Raw genomic sequence first — 20,998 nt, forward strand, 5'->3', positions numbered from 1 at the left:
AGCTCCCTGCATTCCTGCTGTCCACGCCTCTGTCCCGCAGGGAAAGGGCAGGATGCTCTGGGCTGGCTGTGCTGGGGGTGGGCTGCTGGCAGCTGTGCAGGGGACAGCAGCAGTGTCCCCTGGGGACAGCAGCACTGCTGGCAGCTGTGCAGGGGACAGCAGCAGTGTCCCCTGGGGACAGCAGCACTGCTGGCAGCTGTGCAGGGGACACCAGTGCTGCTGCCACACTCCTGCTGCCCGGGCTGGCTGGGCAGGGCTGGCAGTGCCTGGGCAGGGTGTTTCCCTTCCCGGGCCCACTGAAGGACACTCAGATGCCCAGGCTGCAGGAGGGGTCCTGGGGCAGGTCAGGCCTGGGGGATTTTAAAAAAGGGAGCAATGTGGCAAAGCAGCTGGGTGAGGACTGCCGAGCCTGGGAGCTCCAGCCTGGGAGAAGGGCCCAGTCCTGCCTGCAGTGTCCCTGCAGCTGGTCCCCTGTGCCTGCCAGCACCCTGCTGCCTCTGCCACAGCCTCTGCTGCCCTGCCAGCACTGACACGGATGCCAAACAAATGAGTCTGCCCAGCCCTCTGCAGGCTTTGGTGGTTTTTTTTTTTCCTCTTGAGTTTCTACCAGCCGTGCTGAGGCGTGTGGCAGCACGCTGGGGGAGGCAGCTGACGGGAAAGAAGCTGCACATCTTTTTCCATGCTCTTGGCTGGGAAACTCCACAGCGCTGGAGCTGCAGAGGTGACAATGCAGGGATAGCTCATGAGGCAGGATGTGCAGTCAGGTGCTACCTGTCTGTAACTGATCATCCAAAGTGTTCACTCTGGCAAACACAGCGTTGATCCTGCTCCTTCAGGCACACAAACAGCACCAGCCTCTGCACTGTGGTGTTTTCTAGAAAATATTATTTTTATTTTTACTTCTCTCTGCCTAGATTTACCTCTGTCTGCATCATTTTTTTAATCAAATGAAGAGATCTTTTGGTTGATAAACTGCACCTTATGGAGTGACATCCTGCTGGCTGAGAGGCAGTGCAGCCTACAGAGCACACAGGGGATGTGCAGGGGAATTTTCATACCAGGAGCTATGGGATTTACTTTATTTCAGTGCCAAATTAAGATCACTATTTTATCAACACGATTGTGTGCCATGATACCTGCAACAGCAGCAGCTGGGCTTTGTACTCCAGGTCTCTTGCAGCCCTTTGTTCCCAGCTGGAGAAGATTGCAGTCATCAAAACAAAAAGGAACCATTTTCTCTCCTGAGAACAGATCACCAAGTTCCCATAAGGCAAAACAAAATTATGCAATGAGTCAAGACAATGTCCTGGGCATGTGGAGTCTTGCTGTGTGCTCTCAGCACTCACATTCCAGCAGGCAGCTCCGTGCAGGAGAGCAGCACAAAATGGTGGAGAGCCTTCACCCCAGCACATCCCAAACTGCCCAGCTGTGCTGCAGGGAGAAGCAGTGAATCCCCCCCGCCCTGTCCTGGCAGCCCCTCTGTGGCCTGGGGCTCTTTGTGAACTCCTGGCCTCACCAGCCAAGATAACCCCAAAAATTATATAAAATCATTTCTAAACACGGCTGTGGCTACCAAACTCTTCTTTCCAGTAGCTCCAGTGAAGAGGAAAACGGGGGATGGATTTACTGTGGCTTTTCTGGTGGGCAGCCCCACAGCTGCTGTGCTGTGGATGAGGCAGCTCCGAGCCGGGGGCTGAAGCTCTCCCAAAGGAAGGGCTGAGTTCATCATTGTGTTGCATTCTTCTAGGCACGTGGATAGACAAGAATATCGTCAGATATAAATGCTTTAACTGAAACAGAGCAGTCTTAAGTTTTCTGGCAACTTCTCTGGCCCTTCCCATCCCTCTCCAGGCTTCTGCTGTGCTGTCTGTCCTCTCTTTGCTCCTCTTCCAAGTGAAAGCAGACTTGCCTGGGTATCCTCGCGTGCAAAGGTGTCAGGTACTCTGCAAACCTCTGACTGTATAAATATATCTATATAAATATATGTAATATATCTATATAAATATATGTACACACACACAGCACCGCTGCCGGGTCGCTTGCAGGAGGAGATTCAGACCAAACCCACTCTGACAGCGCAGCAGGACTCGCTCTGCTCTTCTGCAATATCACGTTCAAACTCCAGCCAGGTTCTTAACCGGTACTTTTCCATGAGAGAGGCTCTTCTTACCTAACCAACACCAAAAGAAGTTCCAAAAAATGAGCAGCTTAAATCCTTCTGGGCCTTGGCATTTAGGATAAGAGAATCTATGGTTTCCTATTAATGCTGCTCCAATCCTCTTAATGAAGATATTGGGCTGGCTTGGGCACATTTATAGCTCAGGTCATTCTTTCCTCTGACACAGATAACGGCTGGGTTCAGAACAATGGCTCTGGTGAGCACAAGAGCTGGTGGCTGCTGAGGAAGAGGAGAGGGCTCTGTGTGTGCTGGGAGGAGGGCTTGAGCCGTGGCTGAGTGGTGCTGGGCAGGAGCGAGCCCAGGGAAGAGCTGCTCTTGGTGTCTGCCACCAAAGCCAGAAATGAGCTGCAGGGAAGGGGCAAGCAGGAGAATTTCCATGGACACCAAGAGGGGAAGGGAATAAGGAGAACATGCTCTAAAAATACAGAAATGAACAATTCCTGCTCTTTTTAGCTTAAAGCTTTAAGATGGAGATGTGCCAATAAGAGGAATGTGTGTATCTGGGTGCCTTCACTAACTGTCTCACAGCAGGCATTCAATTCATGTAATCCATCTGCAGGTTTTCCTGTGGAAGTGTTTGTTTTCTCAGGATTCCCTCTCTGTAGCTGTTGCTTTTCCTGTGGCCCATCTCACTGAAGCACTGGGCAGCCCCCACAGGCAGGGGATACAGGCCAGCCTTGCAAAGATTAATGTTCCTCCCCCTATAATCCCTTTTTTCCCCCTAGAAAACTCCACAGCACAGAGAATGGGGCTGTGTGTTGTGTGCACAGGGAACCTCTGCTCCCAAATTTCTTTGACTGGGAGGTATTAATGTGTAGAAAGACCCTGAGCCCCTGGAGTTTGCTTCTAAATAGGGCACAGCTCAGAACATCTGAAGGTCTCTGGGGCTCATGGGTGGGAATCTCCTAATGATCTTTAGTTATTTTTATCCCTGCCCAGTGCTCAGTGCTGCGGGGCACAGGAGCCACTCCGAGATCTCCTGGGGAGTGCACGGAGCTGCCAGGAGCTGGGCAGGGGAGGAGGAACAGAAGATAAAGCACAAAAAAGGGAAGGTGACATAGCGAGACCCAGCATTAACGTCAGAGGAAGGCACGGGACAGCGAGAAGACAAAGAACAAAGGAGTTTGCCAGCGTTTTTCTTCTTTTCCTTCTGCTTTGAATCCTGCTTTCCAGAGGAAAATGGGGCAGCAGTTCACCAATGCTGAAGGGGAGCAAGGAGAGATTGATGTTGCAGAGCTGCAGGAATGGTATAAGAAATTTGTGGTGGAATGTCCCAGTGGGACCCTCTTCATGCACGAGTTCAAGCGGTTCTTCGGGGTCCAGGACAACCAGGAAGCAGCAGAGTATGTGGAGAACATGTTCAGGGCTTTTGACAAGAACGGGGTAAGTGCTGTCATTATTTCTATATATTTTGTATATAACGGGGGCCCAGCGGGGGCAGGAGAAGGAGCACAGGCTGGCCTGGATTTATCTCCTCAAATCTCCACCTAAATTAAGGTCAGAATGTCCCCTTAAGGGACTAAGGCTGGATTAAAAAGTCGGAACTTAGGCAGTCACACTTTGAGGCCCTCAAATAGCCAAGGCTCCCACATGGCCAAAATATTTCTCCGTTGTGATAGAGGGGAAATTCCAGTGCAGGGAAATCCTCCCCAGGCTTGTTGTGCGTTGGAGGAAGTGTCTGCATCAGGTACGAGCAGGTGGTTTGTAATAAAATACCGATTTCAGCTCTGCTTTCCAAAAGCAGGGGAGTGCTGAGCAGTCCAGACATTCTGGTTTTGATTCCCTTTGCCACATTTGTCACGGGACCCCTGGGGAAAGTGGGCTTTGTGCTGTAGGCACAGCTCCTGCACCCCTGCACTGCTGCACGGGCAGCTCTGGGCTGCCTTGGCTGAGCAGCTCCTGCCAAATGTTCAGTTGTTCTTTTCCTGGAGCTCTGGTCATGTCCAGCTGTGGGGATGTTTGTTCCTGGTATCAGTGCAGGAGAAGGGGACTCGGGCTGTTCGTCTCCGATCAACGCATCTCCCTTCTGCTCCCTTTGAAAACAGGGTCAAAATCTCATTGAATGGCAGCAAAAGTCACTTTGTGGGAAAGGATCTCAAAAGGCCGTGGAAGATGTTGGCAGGTCAGGCTTGTCTCAGAATTCCAAGGTGTGAAAAACCAAATTCCTGCAAAAAATGAAAGGTCCAGGTCCCAAATTCCATTATGAAAGCTGTGGAGGAGCAAGTAGCAGAGCAAACTGGGCATAAATGGTGAAGTCCCATTCCTGACTTACAGGAGTTTTCCTAACAGGACAGAAACTCTGTTTTTAAGGTGCCTGGCTGCACAGGGGTGTGGCTGTGCCTGCTGCGGGTCCTGAGCTGCTGCAAACCTTCCCTGGAGTGCCAAGCAAACCCCTGTCCCCTGCCCTGTCCTCCTGGCAGTTGTAACCCAGCTTTCCTGGGAGCTGGAAAGCACTTTTCCATCCCTTTCTGCCCAGGCAAGTGTCACCCAGCTGCTGCTTCTGTGTTGGCACAGGACAACACCATTGATTTCCTGGAGTATGTCGCTGCCTTGAACCTCGTCTTGCGGGGCAAGCTGGAGCACAAGCTGAGGTGGACGTTCAAGGTGTATGACAAGGATGGCAACGGCTGCATAGACAAACCTGAGCTGCTGGAAATCGTTGAGGTAAGCGGGCATTGCCCAATCCGTCTTTCAGCAATCCCTGCTCTGTGGCAACGCTCTGAGCTGTGTGGGGTTTGTGGTAATCAGGTCCCGAGGATGCTGTGGGGCTGAGCCAGGCACAGCTAGCTGTGCTCCCACCCGAGGTGGGGCTGAGGAGCACTGCTTACCCCCGTGTGGGCAGCTCAGGGAGGGCAGTGCCCCTCGCTGTGGGCAGCAGGGCCCTCTCAGGAGGGTGAGCAGCTGGTCACCTGCAGCAGCAGCTGTGGAAGCAGGGCAGCCTGTCTGCGCCGCCTTCCATCACAGTTTTGAGGTCAGCCAAGAAGTGCCCAGAACTGTGAGGCCACTGCTAATCCTCTCTCTGGGAAGACTTGACACAAAACCCTCCGACCTGAGCGGCGCAGGTAGCCACGGGCAGGTGGTGCCACGGGAGGAGTGGACGAAGCCTGACCCTCTCCCGTGGCTAAGGGGAGCAGAAGCTGGGGTCCAAATAGGAGCTGGGACAGGCTTGTGTGCAGCCTGGGCAGCTTCCCAGGGACAGGGCCGGGTTAGTCCAGCTGTGCCTGCCTTGGCTGTCAGCAGAGGCTCCCACCCGAGGCCTGTGATTCTTCCCATCTGGGAGATCCCCCTGTGCTCTCTGCAGAGGAGCCCTGAGCCTGAGCAGTGCGTGTGAGCGGAGCAGGAGGCCAGCAGCTTCCAGAGCAAATGAGGGGATTCATGTGCAGCCAGTGCAGGCACGAGCTCAGGGGTTCCATTCCAGATCTGAGGCTGCTGAGGGGCAGATCTTCCCAGAAAGGTTAAACCCCCAGACCGACACAGCCACGGGGCCGCAGCAGAGCTCGGTGCTCTCCGTTTCCCAGCCCTTTCCCTCATTTGGGAGCTCCTCTCAGTCCATCTACAGGCTGAAGAAGGTGTGCTGGTCGGACGTGGAGGACAGGACCCCGCTGCTGACCCCGGAGGAGGTGGTGGACAGGATATTTCAGCTGGTGGATGAGAACGGGGACGGTGAGTGATGCACAGGCTGCACTCCTGCCTGGGAGAGCTCCCCGGGCTGGGCTGGCTGCCTTTGCTGGGGCTGGCCAGAGGTCACTCGGTCTGTTGTGTTTCTCACCGTGGACAGCTGGGCTTGGTTCTGCTCTGTTCCACGGAGCCAGAAGTGTCTTGGTGGAGCAGGTGAAATATTTTTTGTTGTTATTTTAGTGTAAAACACGGAGGAGTCACTGCTGGGGCAGCTTTGGTGTCACTCAGATCCCATCCCAGCCCCAGCAGGCAGAGCCAGGTCCCAGTCCCAGCACCAGAGCTGGCTGAAGACACTGCTTCCAGCCAGACTGGGACCTGCAGGACCTGCCTGGGTCCTGGCAGGGCCTGGGGAGCCGCTGCAGCGTGCGGAGCGTCAGGGATGGGCAGGGGGGACCTGCCCCTCTCTGCTGGCTCAGTGCCCCTGGCTCGCCCTTGGGCTGCCTGGCCCGCAGGGGTGGGGATCCCCCAAGATCGTGTCTGATCAGCGTTTATCGGGCACTGGGTGCAGCCCTGCCTGCTCCTGCTCTCTTATCTGCCCGTGCCCTGCTCTCCCCCACAGGGCAGCTGTCCCTGGACGAGTTCATTGACGGCGCCAGGAAGGACAAGTGGGTGATGAAGATGTTGCAAATGGATGTGAACCCCGGGGGATGGATCACTGAGCAGAGGAGAAAGAGTGCTTTGTTCTGACAGGATCCGGGTCTGAGACAGCTCAAACGGCGATGCTGAGTCCCGAGTGTGACCCTCCCTCTAGGCTGGTAACGACTTTCCTTGTTAATTCAATCTCAGCATCCCGATGAGAGCCTGAGTGGTTCAAGGAGTCATCTCTGATGTACACCCCGCGTGCTGAGCACTGCGGGTCCCCAGGCACTATTTCTGGCCCATGAATAAGTCTCGCTGTGTACACAATTCCGCGTTTGCCAGCTCTGCTTTTTGGTTACACCCCAGGAGCAAACTCTGGTGGCTTCCCGAGCAGATCCTGATTAGGGCTTGGGGCTGGGCCGTGGGGACGGAGCCTGGGCGCTGTCCCAGAGCAGGCTGCTGCTGGCATGGCTCTCTCCTGCACTCGCAGCCCCTCGGAGCAGCGCAGGCAGCTGGGGCGTGCTCAGGGGGGCTCCGTGTGTGTCTTGCAGCCTTTCCCGCTGCTCGTGTCAGATTCCTGCAGACCAAATAAAACCACCAGAAATGAGAACTGGCTCTGAGCAGCGGCCAGGACGGCACAGAGCTGAGGGAAGCCACGTCAGGGCTGGGCAGGAGCAGCAGCAGCTCCTTCCTCCCCCTCCTGGGGACCAGAGGCTGCTCCTGCTGCCTGCCCAGAGGCGATGCTGGCTCCCAAGGCTGACATCTCCCAGCCCCGCTCAGAGCACAGAATGGCCCAGGTGTGACTCTGCTCCTTGGAGCCCCTGGTTCTCTGGAATCTGCGCTCTGGAGCAGCTTCTGCTGCCCTGGGAAAGGTGGAAGGGCCCGGGGAGCTCCAGGGTTTTCCCTGCAGGGTTTTCCTCGGCAGTGTCTCTGCAGTGCTGCAGTGTCTGTTTGTGCTGCTCCGTTGGCAGGACCTCAGAATCAGGAATCGTGGATGGTTCGGGTTGGGAGGAACCCTAAAACTCCTCGATTTCCAAGCCCCCTGCCCTGGGCAGGGATGCCACATCAGATTGCTCCGAGCCCTGTCCAAACTGGCCTTGAAAAGTGGAAAAAGTGAGAAAAATTCCAGTGCAGTGGTTTTACACTGCACTTAATTCAGCCCCAGACTACAGATAGAGAATTTACACAAGTTGCAGGCTGGGCTCTGCTCTTCTAACCCGTGTTTCTGCATAGATGGATGTGGGAAAAGAATTTGGGTGAATCAATATTTTGGTTCACCTTCATTGGATTTACTGGTTCATTCGAAAGAAGAAAACCCCCCAGGAAAATAACACGAGCTTGTCTCTGTTCCATTTTAATTTTCCAATGGGATCAGTGGGCCAGGTCATACCAATGAAAAGATTTACAACCCCTTTTTTGTGGCCTTTAATTAGGACTGTAGTAGCTGTCATTAGCTGATTAGTGTGCTGGTTTGTGGTCTTGTCAGTTTACCCGGCGTTTAAATTCCATGGGGAAGTGCTCAGGATTAGGCACAATCAGTGCTAGAGCTCAGAGCCTGCACATTTCCACTTTGAAATAGCCTTGCTGTGAGTTCTCTGTAAATACCGAGCAGTTTGTGGTGTGCTGACTTATCAGAGCTGATTAGACTCGTGCTTGCTGCTGCGCTGGGGCAGCTGGTCAAAGCTCTCTCTGGTCAACAGTTTATCAGCTCAAGATCTGAGAGAAAAATCTCACTTCTGACTTGAGAGCCTGGATGAAAACATTCGCGTTTATTGATTTTCCAGCTTGTGAAAAAATGCTTTCATCGGGGGATACAAATCTCTAAGAATTCCTTACATTTCAGCATCTCCACCAAGGCGGCACACCCTGCTCCTTGCAGGGATCCAGAGAGGCTGTTTAGCTCATAGAATTGCATTTTGCTGCTTCACTGAAATGCTTCTAATTCTCCCGTTCTGCTCACCTGGTCAGCCCGGGCTCTGGGGGGCTGTTGGGGACCCCCAGGCCAGCAGCCCTCCCCTGGTGAGCGCTTGTACAGCTGTTGGTAGCAGTTTTGTAAAACACGACTCGAAGAAAGAAATAAAGAAATATTTATTAAAACCTTTGTTTCGTAATATCTGTTTGTTAATTAGGTGAAGAGCTGTGTAAGCACCTGACTGAAACTGTAGCCTGTGAGTGTGATATATTGAATTTAGGGGAGGAGCAGCAGCTGGGGAAGACAGAGATAAGGCAGAGATGACGATGCTGCTGCAGAGGCAGAGTTGGGAAGGAGCCTCTGGTGCTTGAATTCCCTGTGATGACAGCAAAACCCGCGAGAGTTTAATTTAAAAACCAGCGTTTCTCACTGGAACTGGGAACGGGGGTTTAAAATCAAGCGAGCTGGCTGCTGCAATCCGCTGCCCCCTGTAACCCTGGCAGGGCTGGGGCAGCACAGGCTGCTCCGAGTGCCGGGCCCGGGCAGCTGTGGGGTGGAGGGGCAGGGGCCGTGTTTGTGTCACAGCTGGCAGAGCCCGTGGAAAATTGCTCCTCTTATCAATTGTGTAATCTTTGGTCAAGAAATGGCAAGGTGCTTTGGCCTGTGCTATTTTAAACCCCGGTGATCTCTGCCGGCTCCACCATCGCTCCCAGGGGCTGCCGATGTCAGTGTTTGCATAATCCCCCTGCCAGACTTAGGGCCCCGCTCCAATTGGATTGGCCTGATCGGATTTCTTCTGCTCTAAACGGGGAAGCGGGAGAGCTTGGAAAAGGCCAGTGCCGCCTGATTTTGCGGGCTGCCATCTGCTCCGTGCTGCTGCGCTCGGCCGGGAGCGAAGGCGGAGAGCCGGGCTGGACAGCTGGAGCTGAGGCCGTGCTGGAAGGGAAGAGGGAGCAGGAGCCAAGGAGGCAGCACATCCCGAAACGCCCCGGGAGATGCGTCCCTGGGGAAGGGCTGGGCGGCAGGGATGCGGCTGAGAGGATCCCTGAGCTCCGTGCCCAGCCCTGCCCTGTGCGCGGCTCAGCTTCGGGCAGGGGCGGCTCCCCCGGGGCTGCCCGGGTGTGTGTCCAGCTCATTCCCGAAGCATCTGTGGGCAGGTGCCTTCGAAAATGTCCTGTGCAAAGCCAGAGTGACCTCCTCAGCCCCGCGCCGGTCACTGCAGGCACTGCCTGTGGTTTCTTACAGCGGTTTTCTGGCAGCAACTGTGTTCAGCTGTGCCATGGCAAAATTCCTCTCCTTTCTTTCTTCCCTCTCCTTCTTTTCCTCCCTTTCCTCTTTTATTTTCCTTCCTTTCTTCCCTTCCTGCCTTTGTGCCTGCTATTTCTTCCTTTCCTTGCTGTCCTTCCTTTCCCTTTTTTTTTTTCTTTTTTTTTTCTTTTTTTTTTTTTTTTTTTTAATTTTCTTCCAAGTTAAGCTTAGAAAGTGGCTCAAGTGCATCACCCTTGAGGACCCTGCACCCGAGGATGTTCTGGGGTCCGAGCAGCGCCGGGGCAGGGACAGGGGCCGGGGAGAGTCTGGCCGAGGATGGCTGCGGTGGCCCTTTAGTGGCCTTTCCTCACCTCCGGGATCGTGCACACGGGGCTGGCTTGGGGGGTTCGCTGGGGTTTGGATCCCGGGGCTGTTTTGGGGGGGTTCTCTCGGGTTGGGGTCCCGGGGCTGTTTTGGGGGGGTTCTCTCGGGTTTGGATCCCGGGGCTGTTTTGGGGGGGTTCTCTGGGGTTTGGATCCCGGGGCTGTTTTGGGGGGGTTCTCTCGGGTTTGGATCCCGGGGCTGTTTTGGGGGGGTTCTCTCGGGTTTGGATCCCGGGGCTGTTTTGGGGGGGTTCTCTGGGGTTTGGATCCCGGGGCTGTTTTGGGGGGGTTCTCTCGGGTTTGGATCCCGGGGCTGTTTTGGGGGGGTTCTCTCGGGTTTGGATCCCGGGGCTGTTTTGGGGGGGTTCTCTCGGGTTTGGATCCCGGGGCTGTTTTGGGGGGGTTCTCTCGGGTTGGGGTCCCGGGGCTGTTTTGGGGGGGTTCTCTCGGGTTGGGGTCCCGGGGCTGTTTTGGGGGGGTTCTCTCGGGTTTGGATCCCGGGGCTGTTTTGGGGGGTTCTCTCGGGTTTGGGGTCCCGGCGCGTTCCCGCTGCTCCCGGCGGTGCCGGCAGAGGGCGCTGCGGGACGGGCGGACACGGCGGGAGCGGGGGGGGGGGGGGGGGGGTCCCGAAAACCGGGAACGGGAACGGGAACGGGATGGGAACGGGATCCATGGGATGGGAACGGGAACGGGAACGGGAACGGGAACGGGAACGGGATGGGATGGGATGGGATGGGATGGGATGGGATGGGATGGGATGGGATGGGATGGGATGGGATGGGATGGGATGGGACGGGATGGGATGGGATGGGATGGGATGAGATGGGATGGGATGGGATGGGATGGGATGGGGACAGGGGTGGGACAGGGACAGCCCTTTTAGAACAACTTTGTCTTTATAAAAAGAAATCTGGCCGGTCAAAGCTGCTTCCTGCCGCCCCTCGGGTGCAGAGGGCAGGCCGAGGGGAGCCTGGGCAGGGCTGATGGCATCGGTGCCCAGGGAGGGGCTCACAAAGCCCACGCTGGGCTCAGCTCCCTCCCCGTGCTGGTGCAAGGCCAAAGGGCGCTGAGTTTGTGCGGGTCATCTGTGGGGGAGTTGGTTTTGCTGCAGGAAGGAGAGCTACACTGTGAGTAAACAGCTCAGCCCGCCTCTAAGGAGGGGTTGCAGCTGCTCCCTCTTGCAGGGCTGCGGGTGGACACGCTGGCCATCGAGGGCTCCTGTCCAGGGCGCTGTGGTTTGTGAGCCCGAGAACAACCCCAGAGCAGCTGTTTCTGCACGTGTGTGAGCCACCAAATCCCTCCTGCTGGAAACAGGAGGATTGACTGCAAGAGAGAAGAAGCACGACCTGAAATAATATTGTAAAACATCTTTATTAGCTCACCATAGGCCTGGAAGTACAAAAGCTTCCAGGTAAAACTGGAAAAGACGCACAGGGCAAATGGTCAGGAAGCTGCTGATGAATTGCAGACACCCAGTGCTAAACAACAAAGCTCTCAGCTGGGCAAGAAGTCCTTCCTGGCGTCCTGTGTTGCCTCACCACGCCTGGGAGTGCTCCCCGGGCTGAGGAGCTCCCTGCAGGAGCCGGGGCTGTTGTGGGGCTGGCAGCCCTGCCCGGGCTGTGCTCTCTGCCCGAGGACTGCACAGAGGGGGCCTGGGGCTGATCAGGCACTGCCCCGATCCCACCCAGCTGCTGGGCCTGGCAGGAATCCTCGGGTGCCCCTCTGGGCTGGTCTCACCCTCTGTAGAGAGGGGTGGAAGCCTCCTGGTGCTGGTTTGCAGGTGTCACACCGGCAGGAATGGTCCTGCAGCTCCCTGCCAGCTCACTGCAGTGCTGATTCGGCTTATCTGGGAGCACTTCCCTCCTCCCAGAGGCTTCAGGGAGAAACACTTCCTTACAGTCCAGGGGGTGGTTGAAAAAAGGCACCATTCGATGTTTTAAATGCTTTCAAACAAAGCAAAGCCACTGCATTCACCCCTCCCCTCCTGCTAGCTCCCAAATGTTTTGACTCACATTATCACTACTCACTGCTGGCCAAACGATGAGTGAAGGAAGGAGTGACCAGAGCTGGAATTGCTCGCTCTGGAAATTCAAATGGAAGGAGAAGGTTTAGATCTGCGTTTCCAGGACCCCTCTCCCCGGGGCCAAGTCCTGGGCAGCCCCTGGTTGGACCCCGCTGGGGGGGCGTTGGCCACGGCCTCGGTGGCAGTTTTGGGGTGTTCTCGGTGTGTTCTTGGCCCGCACAGCCTCGCGCTGCCCCTCTGCCCGGGGAGCACTGGCTGTCCCCTCTCTGAGCTCAGTCCAGAGGCCGTGCCAGCTCCGTGCGGGACGAGCCCAGCTCTGCACCCCTCCCTGCAGGGGCCTCTCCTCCCGCTGCCCGGGGCGTCACAGCCCGGTCCCTGCGAGGGGACAGCTCTGCCAGTGGGGAGCGCAGCCCCACAGCCCCTCCGAGTGCCGGTGCCAGTGCCGGGGGAGGCCGAGGGAGGGCCGAGGGAGCTACTGGGCAGCCTGGGCGTCCTGCCCGGCCTCGTGGGGGTTCTTGCCGTCGTTCTGGATCAGCCGCACGATGTGGGTCAGGTCCAGGCTGCGGGTGAGGATGTCCAGCAGCATCTCGTCCTTCTGCACGCCCTCCATGAACTCCTCCAGGGACAGCTCGCCTGCAGGGCACGAAGCTCTGTTAAACCCTGCTGCTCCTGCGCCCCCGGGAATGGCTCAGCCCGTGCATCGTGCCCCAAAGCCCAGCACAGACCCACCCTGGGGCAGAGCCCCCTCGGGCAGCCCGGGGATGGGGGCTCTGCCCCCACGGGGAGCCAGCTCTCCCACCCTGGTGTTCTGGGACTGCTCTGGCAGCCGGGAGCGCAGGCAGGGAAGGCAGAGCAGTGGCAGTGCCCCCGGGAGGGCCTCACCGTCTCCGTTGATGTCGATTTTGTTGAACACCATGTCCGTGAACTCCTCCGCCGTCATCGTCTCGTTGCAGCGGTTGATGGAGCGAATGGCCTGGGGGAGCGAGGGGCACAGGGTTGCTGAGTGCTCTGCAGGTGTGTGTCCATCACAGCAAGTGGCCAACGACCAGACACGAAAGGCCAGGTGCTTTTTCAGGGCTAAAACTTGGTTTGGGGCCGTTGGGCTTTGAAAGGAATAAGTCCTGTCTAAAAGGCTGGAGATTAAAATCACCTGAAAAGGCCATCAATGCTTTACAGGATTTACTGGGCACGCTGGGATAAGCCAGAAGCCATTCACCTCTGAAAACCCTTAGATTAAATTCAAGTGCTTATCTCAGCCCCAGTTTCAGTGCGCAGGGTTAAGCAGCTGCCAGGAGAGGACGAGGGGTGCTGGGTGTCCGGGGTGTGAGGCAGAGGACGGCAGCAGCTTTGGGCAGTGTCTGCTCGCCGACCATGGAATTCACGGGCTGGCAGTCCCTGCTCCAGCCTCGCTGCACCCCGTGCCCATCTGGGGCAGGAGGAAGAGCCGGGCCCACTCACCTTGATGATGTTCAGCAGCTCAGCCCGGTCGATGCAGCCGTTGCCATCCACGTCGTAGAGCTTGAAATACCACCTCAGCTTCTGATCCACCTTCCCCTTCAGCACCAGGCTCAGGGCTGCCACGTACTCCATAAAATCTATGTAGCCATCCTAAAAGCAGAAGGTTGGGAGCTAGGGTGAGATTGAAGGCAGAGTCAGGCAGTAAGGGATTCTCTTGGTCCCGCCGCCCTGGGACCAGGGGCTGGTGGAGCACAGTGGTGAGAGCCAAGGCTCCACCTGAACCTGGGCAGAAACGCTGTAGAAGGATGGAATTATAACATCAGAGAGGCTGGGAAAGGCCTCCAAGATCATCAAGTCCAGCCTTGGACCGTTGGATGGTGGAAGGCAGGGACTGGCTGGGCGGGTCTGCCTTGGGGACTGAGCTGGCCTGGCTCAGAGAATTAACACGCCAGGCATTAATTACCAGCTCAAAGGGAATTCAGAGGTCAGAGAGGTTTATGCAGATGAGCCCTGATAAATTCCCCAGCCTCATCCTGCCTGCACACACCTGCAGCTCCTTTCTCCTGCCAGGGGTCTCATTTCCAGGAGAGGAGCAAATTCAGGAGTGACCCCAGCAGGCTGCTGACGTCTCGGGCTGGGAGGGTGTCTCTGTGTCCCTGTGCCATTTCTGAACCTGCTCCACGTTTGGAGCACAAACACTTTTATCTTTGACTTTCCTGCCAGGTGTTTGCCCACCCCAGCTCGTGCCACGGTTCGAGGTGCCCAGCTGGACCCAGGATGGTGGCAACACTGCAGAGCTGCTGGCCTGAGCTCACAGGCCACCAGACTGCCCCAGACCCTGCCCGTGATGCTCACAGCTTCCAGGAGGTTGGTGAAACGCCTCCTGCCCGCCACAGAGCGTTCCCATGGCCTCTGAAGGGATTCCCCTCGCTGTGGTTTGGGGCACGTCCCTGGAAGTGCTGCTGTGGATGTGGCACTGGGGACACAGTGGGCTGGCAGCGGGGCTCGGGGATCTCAGGGGCCCTTTCCAACCTCAGTGATTCCACGGTTCCCCCTACAGACCTGGGGCAGAGCATAAACCAGGGTTCTGTGGGTGAACAAAGGCACTGCCCCAAGGGCCAGGACCTTCCAGAGATCATCTGCTTTATCCCCCTGCTGCAGGAGCCAGATTAGGGACAAATAACTGCTAAGCCCCTTCCCAGCAGGATTTCCTGTGCATCAATTCCCTTTCCAGGCACGCATTCAAACACGGCAGCGAGCAAGGGAAAGGCCGAGGCACGACCAAACACCTGAAGGATTTAGGGCCTGATTTGCATTTTTGTCAATGGGATTAATGCCACTAAGCCCTTTGGGTTGCCATAAAACAGATTCCTCATCTCACAGGAGGTGCAATTTCAGGCCATTTGCAAGCAGAGGAAGATGCAGTTTCCTGTTGGAAGCACAGCATCCATCTGCTTCCCAAATCCCTGCTCTGGGACTGCATTCCCAAAAATCTGCTCTGGGACTGCATTCCCAAATCTCTGCTCTGGGACTGCATTCCCAAATCCCTGCTCTGGGACTGCATTCCCAAACCCCAGAGCCTCTCCTCAGGGAGCCCAGGCTCCCTATCCCGTGGGATAAAATCCAGCCCAGTGCAATCCGTGCACAGTTTCCCTCAACACAAGCAGCCCCAGCCCGTGCTGGGTCTCTGGCCCTGCATGAATGCAGCCCTTGTCCTCACAGCCACTGTCACAACATCCAGCGTTCAAGGATTGAAGGGCACTCCATTTTAAAGGGATCAGAGAGTGCCAGATAAAACCCCACTGTTTTAGAAGGAAAATATCAGTTCTGGGAGAAGCCTCTGAGTCCTTGCAGAGCCGGCAGTGGGGGAAGAGTTTTTGCTGGCATTTTTCACGTTCCGGAGCCGATTCCACAGTTTGTGAGGCTGTGGTGAGTCGGGCTGCACACAGCCAGAGCAGCTTCTGCCTCCCACCCACCCAGCCCAGCCCAGCAGAGCAGGGCCCAGCCCTGCACGGCCGAGTGGGAAGGACAATATTTACCTTATTAAAGTCAAACGTCTCAAACATTTGCTCAACGTATTTGTTCGCTGCCGGACTCAGGTTTTTCAAGCCAAAAAACTGTTTGAACTCGTAGAGGGTGAGCTGGCCAGAGGGACACTCCGTCATGAACTTCTTGTACCACTGGTGGCACTCGGTGGTGCTCAGCTCCTCCACGGCTTTCCCGTCCATGTTCCCCATCTCCACACCAGCTGCTGCTCCCTTCGCAGCCAAAAACGGAGGGTTTGTGAAATTTAGGGGGAAAAAGAAAAATCTCACAATTCTGCTTGTTGCCTTCAAAGCGCAGAGGTGCCCAGCAGTGCAGGGTCAGGGCATCAGGAAATCCCTGGGGCTGTACAGATTCCAGCAGGGATGGACGCAGCAGACTCCTCTTCCTGGGAAAACCCAAAAGCACAGAACCCCCTTGGGAAGGGAAGGGGACATTTAAGTACCCAGCAAATCCCTCCCCAGCCAATGAGGCTCGGAGGGGTGGTGTGCTCCTGCCAGGCATTAAGAGTTCAGGTTAAAATAGGAAGAGGTAAAATGGGGAAGTCTTGCCGATTACAGGCCCAGCGGGAGATTAGGAGGGTGGAATTTTCTCTGTGATGAGCTAATCTCTTAATCCACTTCATTTATCATTGACAGGGGGGGCTGGTGTCACATGAGCAACAACTTTTGGACCAGAACCAGAGTAAGAAAAATGAGAGAAAACCACTCTGGAAACCTCTGTGCTGTTTCTGCTTCACCTCACTCTGCCAGAGGATTCCAGAGGGGCTCCAGAGCCTGGAATTCAGGGAGGGGGAAGTGCCACTTCAGCTCCTGGAAGAGACGCGCCAGGAGGGTGAATTTGGTGTGAGGAGACAAATATAGAAACATAATGGCTTTGAATGGTAAAGGTTTGAGTCTGCTTTAACTGCAGGCAGCAGGAAGGGGAAGGGCCCTCTCCCCAGCTCCAGGGGTCGCGTGTCCAGTCCTGGTCCTGCTAATTGAGAGTTCTTTCCTCAAAATTGTCCCACACTCTGCTCACCCCAGCAGTGTGTCCTGGCTGCTGCACGACAAACTCAGCTCACCCCGGTGGAGTTAAATGCAGCTTCAGTTTTCACTTATGATGGATTACCATGCAAAATTCTGCACGTAAATACAACCAAAGCCAACGTTGCTTTCACTTTGACACACAGCACTCTGAGAGTCCTCGGGAATAAAATCTCCTCAGAAAGCACCGTGGGCCAGATGCTGGGCTGGAGGTGAAAGGAGCGAGTGCAGGCTGTCCCACAGGGTTCATCCACCACACACAGCTCACATCTGACAACTGCAGTTATCTAACAGGCAACAGAGACCAGCGTTGCTTCTGCACCCTAGTACATGAGGAATAGCTCTGCTAAAAAAAGCAGCGTTACACAATCATAAAACACTCATGGAAAAGGAATTAAGCCGAGGAACACTAATTGGATGTGCTAATTCTGCGCTCGCCACCGGGGCCCTGTTGAGCAAGGTGAGCCCGCGGCGATGCCCGGAGCCCAGCCCGGCCAGGTGAGCTGGGCTGGGTGGGCACTCTGCAGTGCCCTGTGCTGTGACACCCGTGTGGCAGCACAGGACAGGACAGGACCAGCCGGGCAGGCTTTCAGAGCAAAATCCACTCTGCATATTTCCCTGGGGAGCAGCGGCAGAGCCTCCCCACCCTCCCGGCGGTGGCACCGGCGGATGGCACACGGGTCACAGCGTGCTGTCTCAGGGCTTTATTGCCGGGCCTGGGCCGCTCCCAGCTACGGCTTGGGGCCGTGGAAGGATCTCCACTTGCGGGTGTCCGAGCTGGGCAGGTCCAGGCGCCGCCGGCCGTGCGCGGTGCCCGGCTGGAAGCGGAACCCGCAGAAGGGTTTCTGCGCCGTGCAGAACGGCGCCAGCGAGTTGGGCCACCCGGGCCGGTAGAACACGAACTGGAAGGAGCTGAGGGCACGGCCCCCGGTGTGGACAACAACCGGCACGAAGCCAGAGCCCAGGGGAGCAGCGGGAGGCGGCCGGCTCCTCGCCCTGGGGGCTGGCTGGGTGATCTCCGGCTCTGCTTTGGCCTCCTCCATTCCCTTGGCTCTCCTGGGCTTTGCCAGGGGCTTCTGGTGGTTTAGCCACCTGTGGAGCAGAAAAATCCAGAAAAGATTTTTGAGAAGAAAAAGAAAGAAAAGAGCAGAAAAAGATCCAGAGAAAGGCGTGGCAATTGCCCCCAGCCCTCACCATCCCCAGCGGGAGAGCCTGGGCAGCTCCTGCAGGGGCAGCTGGGGCAGTGTGAGTGCTGGGGAGCCCGGGGCTTGCACATCCTTAGCCAAAAATCTGAGCTGGTGCTGCTTAAAGAGAAAGGGACTTTAAACTCAAATGGTGCCCTGGAAATAAGGAAGTGACTTTAAACCAGTGCTGAGGGAATAGGAATGATGGGACACAAAGGACTTGCTTCTCTCTGGACTCTCAGTCACAACAGCGATAAATCCAGCAGCACTCGCTCCTGGGGAAGCTGTCACCAGCCACAGCGTGGCAAACCTGCCTGGAAAAGGGTTCAGCACAACCTGACCCAGGAGGACGCAGCAGTGATGGCAGAAGCTGACCCTGTCCCTCGGGGCAGCAGCTCAGCAGCTCCGGGTGCCTCTGCAGGGGCCCCCGGGCTCCCTGAGCCTCCTCGTGCTCTGGGCACTGCTCTCAGCCCCTCTCCAGGTGGGTTCAAGCCCAGAGGTGTGAGGGGCGCCTGCCCAGGCGGGGCACAGGGAGCAGGGAAGAGCCCCGAGCAGCCCTTTGCAGAGGAGGGTGGGCGTGAGCCCCGGGACACAGGGCGGGGGCGGTGACCCAGGGCTGCTGAGAGCTGGGCCCGGCTGCAGGGGTGTTCCTGCTGCTGTTACCTAAGCATGACTCAGTTATCTTGTTTTCAGTGACGACACCTCTGTGCCAATGGAAACTGGCTCTTCCCCCGGAATTAGCCACCCTGCTCCTGCCTGTCCTAAATGAATGCGTTGCTGTTTGCTTATTTTTAACCTCTTAAAGAGGTTTCCTGCTTTCCGTGACGCGCGTGGTGCTATTTCTGTCCCCGGCTCCTAAATCTATTAAGAAGGGGAATGCCTGCAAATTGTTTAGAAATCTCCTTAGAGCCTCTGAGGGGAATCTCCAGGTCCCTGCAGGTTCACCACCTCTTTTGTCACTCATCTCTCCAGGGCAGATGCCAGGTGCCTGGGAGGCTGGACCTCAGCTCACAGCAGTTATTCCAGGAGCTGCTGCTGGAAACCTCCGTCCATTTTCCCCAGGGGATAAAACAATGAAAGGCAGATTTTATACCACCGCAGCCATTTCGGTGTGGGTTGTGCGCCCCTGTTCAGGGCTTGGATTGTTCAGGGGCCGCTGTTTTCACACGGGTGCTGCCAGCGCCTGCCCGTTTGCTCTTTGGAAGGGACAGGCACGCACACGGCTGTGCTGATGCCCGTGCACCCACCAGCAGGAGCCCTGCAGTCGCGTGTTTGGGGCGTGGAGGGGAGGCTGCAGCTGCCTTGGCAGCCCGGTTGCTGGCTCATGCAGCTGCCTGCAGGCTGAGCACGGCTGGCTGGGCGCTGCAGCCCCGCAGCCCCTCCAGTGCTGAGCCCAGGCTCTGCTCCTGCCCCGGGCCCGGCTGCCCCCCGGCTCCTGCCCCTCCTCGGGGCCCCTGGAGCTCTGCAGGACGCTCCTCCCGGGAGGAGGATGGATGCACCTGCTCGTGTGACCCCTGTCCGGCAGGGGAAGCACCGGCTTAAGGTGCTGGTGCTATTGATGGCTCCGTGCCTGGGTGAAGAGTGCCACTAATCCTATCGCACCCGTTCCTACGTAGAGAGATCCCAAATCCCTCCCAAACTGCCTGGTGTCCAGCAGAGCAATCCCCCAGGTGGGTCCCAGGGGGAGGTTGGCTCAGTAATTGGGGGAGCAGGAAGGGTTCAGAGGTGCTCCCTGGGCAGGAGCTCCCTGGGCAGCTGGCAGAGCCTGGCTGGCAGTCTTGCCCATCCCAGAGCCATCCCAGAGCCATCCCTGAGCCATCCCGAGCCATCCAGAACCATCCAGAGCCATTCCAGAGCCATCCCGAGCCATCCAGAACCATCCAGAGCCATTCCAGAGCCATCCCGAGCCATCCAGAACCATCCAGAGCCATCCAGAGCCATCCAGAGCCATCCCAGAGCCATCCCAGAGCCATCCCTAAGCCATCCCGAGCCATCCCAGAGCACCAGGGTGCTTTGCTCTGAGCTCTCAGCACCTCTGATGGCAGCAGCAGGATTTGCACGGCAGGGATGGGATGAAGCCTGCACTGACATCACCGAGACCTTGCCAGCCTGGTCACCCTCAGACAAGGACCTGCAGCCCACAGGGAGGGGACATGGTGGGACAGTGTCCCTGCTGCCCAGCTGTGAGCCTGGGGCGCCCACCTGGGAGGTTTTCTCAGGAGGGAGGCCCTGGAGGGTGGCACTGCCTGGGGCGCAGGCAGGAGCCAGCACTGCAGCGTGGCCAGGGCCGGCTGGCAGGGCTCTGGGGCCATTGTGACCACGGGGCCATTGTGACACGGGGTGTCACCGGGCTGCTGGGTGTCACAGGGCTGCAGAGGAGTGCAGGGGCTCGGCCATGCGACAGGATTTACAGGCCTGGGAGCTGCCAGTGCAGCTGGGGCAGGGCCGGGCTCTGCGGGACGCTGCTGGCACTGCCAGCCCAGCTGCAGCCTGGCACCAGCTGCCCCTCTGTGCCCAGGAGCTGTGTGCCGTTCTGCAGGCACACCTGGGGGTTTCTCCTCCCATCCCTTCCTCCTCCAGGTCCAGCCCTGGCCGCACAAACCCCCCTGAGAGCTGCGAGTGCGGCAGGAGCCATCCCCATCCGCGGGGGCAGCTCCTCTCCCTGATGGGGAAGCAGATTGTTCTGGGGTGTTTACCCGAGCTGGGATCAAAGGCAGCCCCACACTGCGGCGTGTTACATCACAGCAGCGCTCACACGGCTCCTTCTATGCCATAAAATCTGCTGGAGATCTTCCAAGTGCTTTCCTGAGCTTCGTGCCCGGCCCAGCCCACCAGTCCCTTTTGCTGCGTGGCCTCAGCCATGCAGGGGTGACAGCTGTCCCTCCTTTAACGCAGCCCAGGCACCCAGCCCGGCCGCTGTGCCGTGCCTCTGGAGTTTGCGCTTCACAGGAGCCCCGTTGGAGTCTCCCTGCTGCGAGGGGATTTTGTGGGACACCTTTGTGTACAGCCCGGGCTCTCTCATTCCTCCATCTCCCCCAGCCCGCTGCAGCCCGTCCCTGCCGGGTGCCGGGGCGGCCGTCTGTCCGTCAGTCTGTCCGTGTGTCAGCCTGCAGCGGCGTTTCCGTTTAAGATAACTGTCGGGGCAGTGGCGCTGATTGCAGGGCACGGAGCCGCCCCAGCCGGGGAGAGGCACCCGAGCCACGGAGCCGCAGCCCCGCTGAAATCCCCCGAAAACCCCTAAAGTGTCAGAGCTCCCCCACCACAGCCGAGGAATCGAATTTTAACA

At 57.3% G+C, this 20,998-nt stretch overlaps 3 protein-coding genes across 3 annotated transcripts; 1 reads left to right on the forward strand and 2 right to left on the reverse strand.

Moving 5' to 3' along the window:
- Positions 1-3,114: 3,114 nt before the first annotated feature.
- GUCA1B (guanylate cyclase activator 1B) lies at positions 3,115-8,533 on the forward strand. The gene is made up of 4 exons (XM_038162553.1): positions 3,115-3,562; positions 4,694-4,843; positions 5,728-5,842; positions 6,417-8,533. Exons 1-4 carry the CDS (start codon positions 3,359-3,361, stop codon positions 6,542-6,544), a joined length of 597 nt encoding a protein of 198 aa, XP_038018481.1. The 5' UTR covers positions 3,115-3,358; the 3' UTR covers positions 6,545-8,533.
- Positions 8,534-11,331: 2,798 nt separating this feature from the next.
- GUCA1A (guanylate cyclase activator 1A) lies at positions 11,332-15,962 on the reverse strand. The gene is made up of 4 exons (XM_038162552.1): positions 15,500-15,962; positions 13,461-13,610; positions 12,885-12,975; positions 11,332-12,635 (listed from the first exon to the last, which is right to left on the reverse strand). The coding sequence occupies exons 1-4, from the start codon at positions 15,695-15,697 to the stop codon at positions 12,475-12,477; spliced, it is 600 nt and encodes a 199-aa protein (XP_038018480.1). The 5' UTR covers positions 15,698-15,962; the 3' UTR covers positions 11,332-12,474.
- Positions 15,963-17,259: 1,297 nt separating this feature from the next.
- Positions 17,260-20,024, reverse strand: GUCA1ANB (GUCA1A neighbor). Its single transcript, XM_038162314.1, has 2 exons — positions 19,915-20,024; positions 17,260-17,620 (listed from the first exon to the last, which is right to left on the reverse strand). Exons 1-2 carry the CDS (start codon positions 20,022-20,024, stop codon positions 17,260-17,262), a joined length of 471 nt encoding a protein of 156 aa, XP_038018242.1.
- Positions 20,025-20,998: the final 974 nt, after the last annotated feature.

This window comes from Motacilla alba, chromosome 26, assembly GCF_015832195.1.
Source record: "Motacilla alba alba isolate MOTALB_02 chromosome 26, Motacilla_alba_V1.0_pri, whole genome shotgun sequence".
In the NCBI taxonomy this organism is placed as follows: Eukaryota; Metazoa; Chordata; class Aves; order Passeriformes; family Motacillidae; genus Motacilla; species Motacilla alba.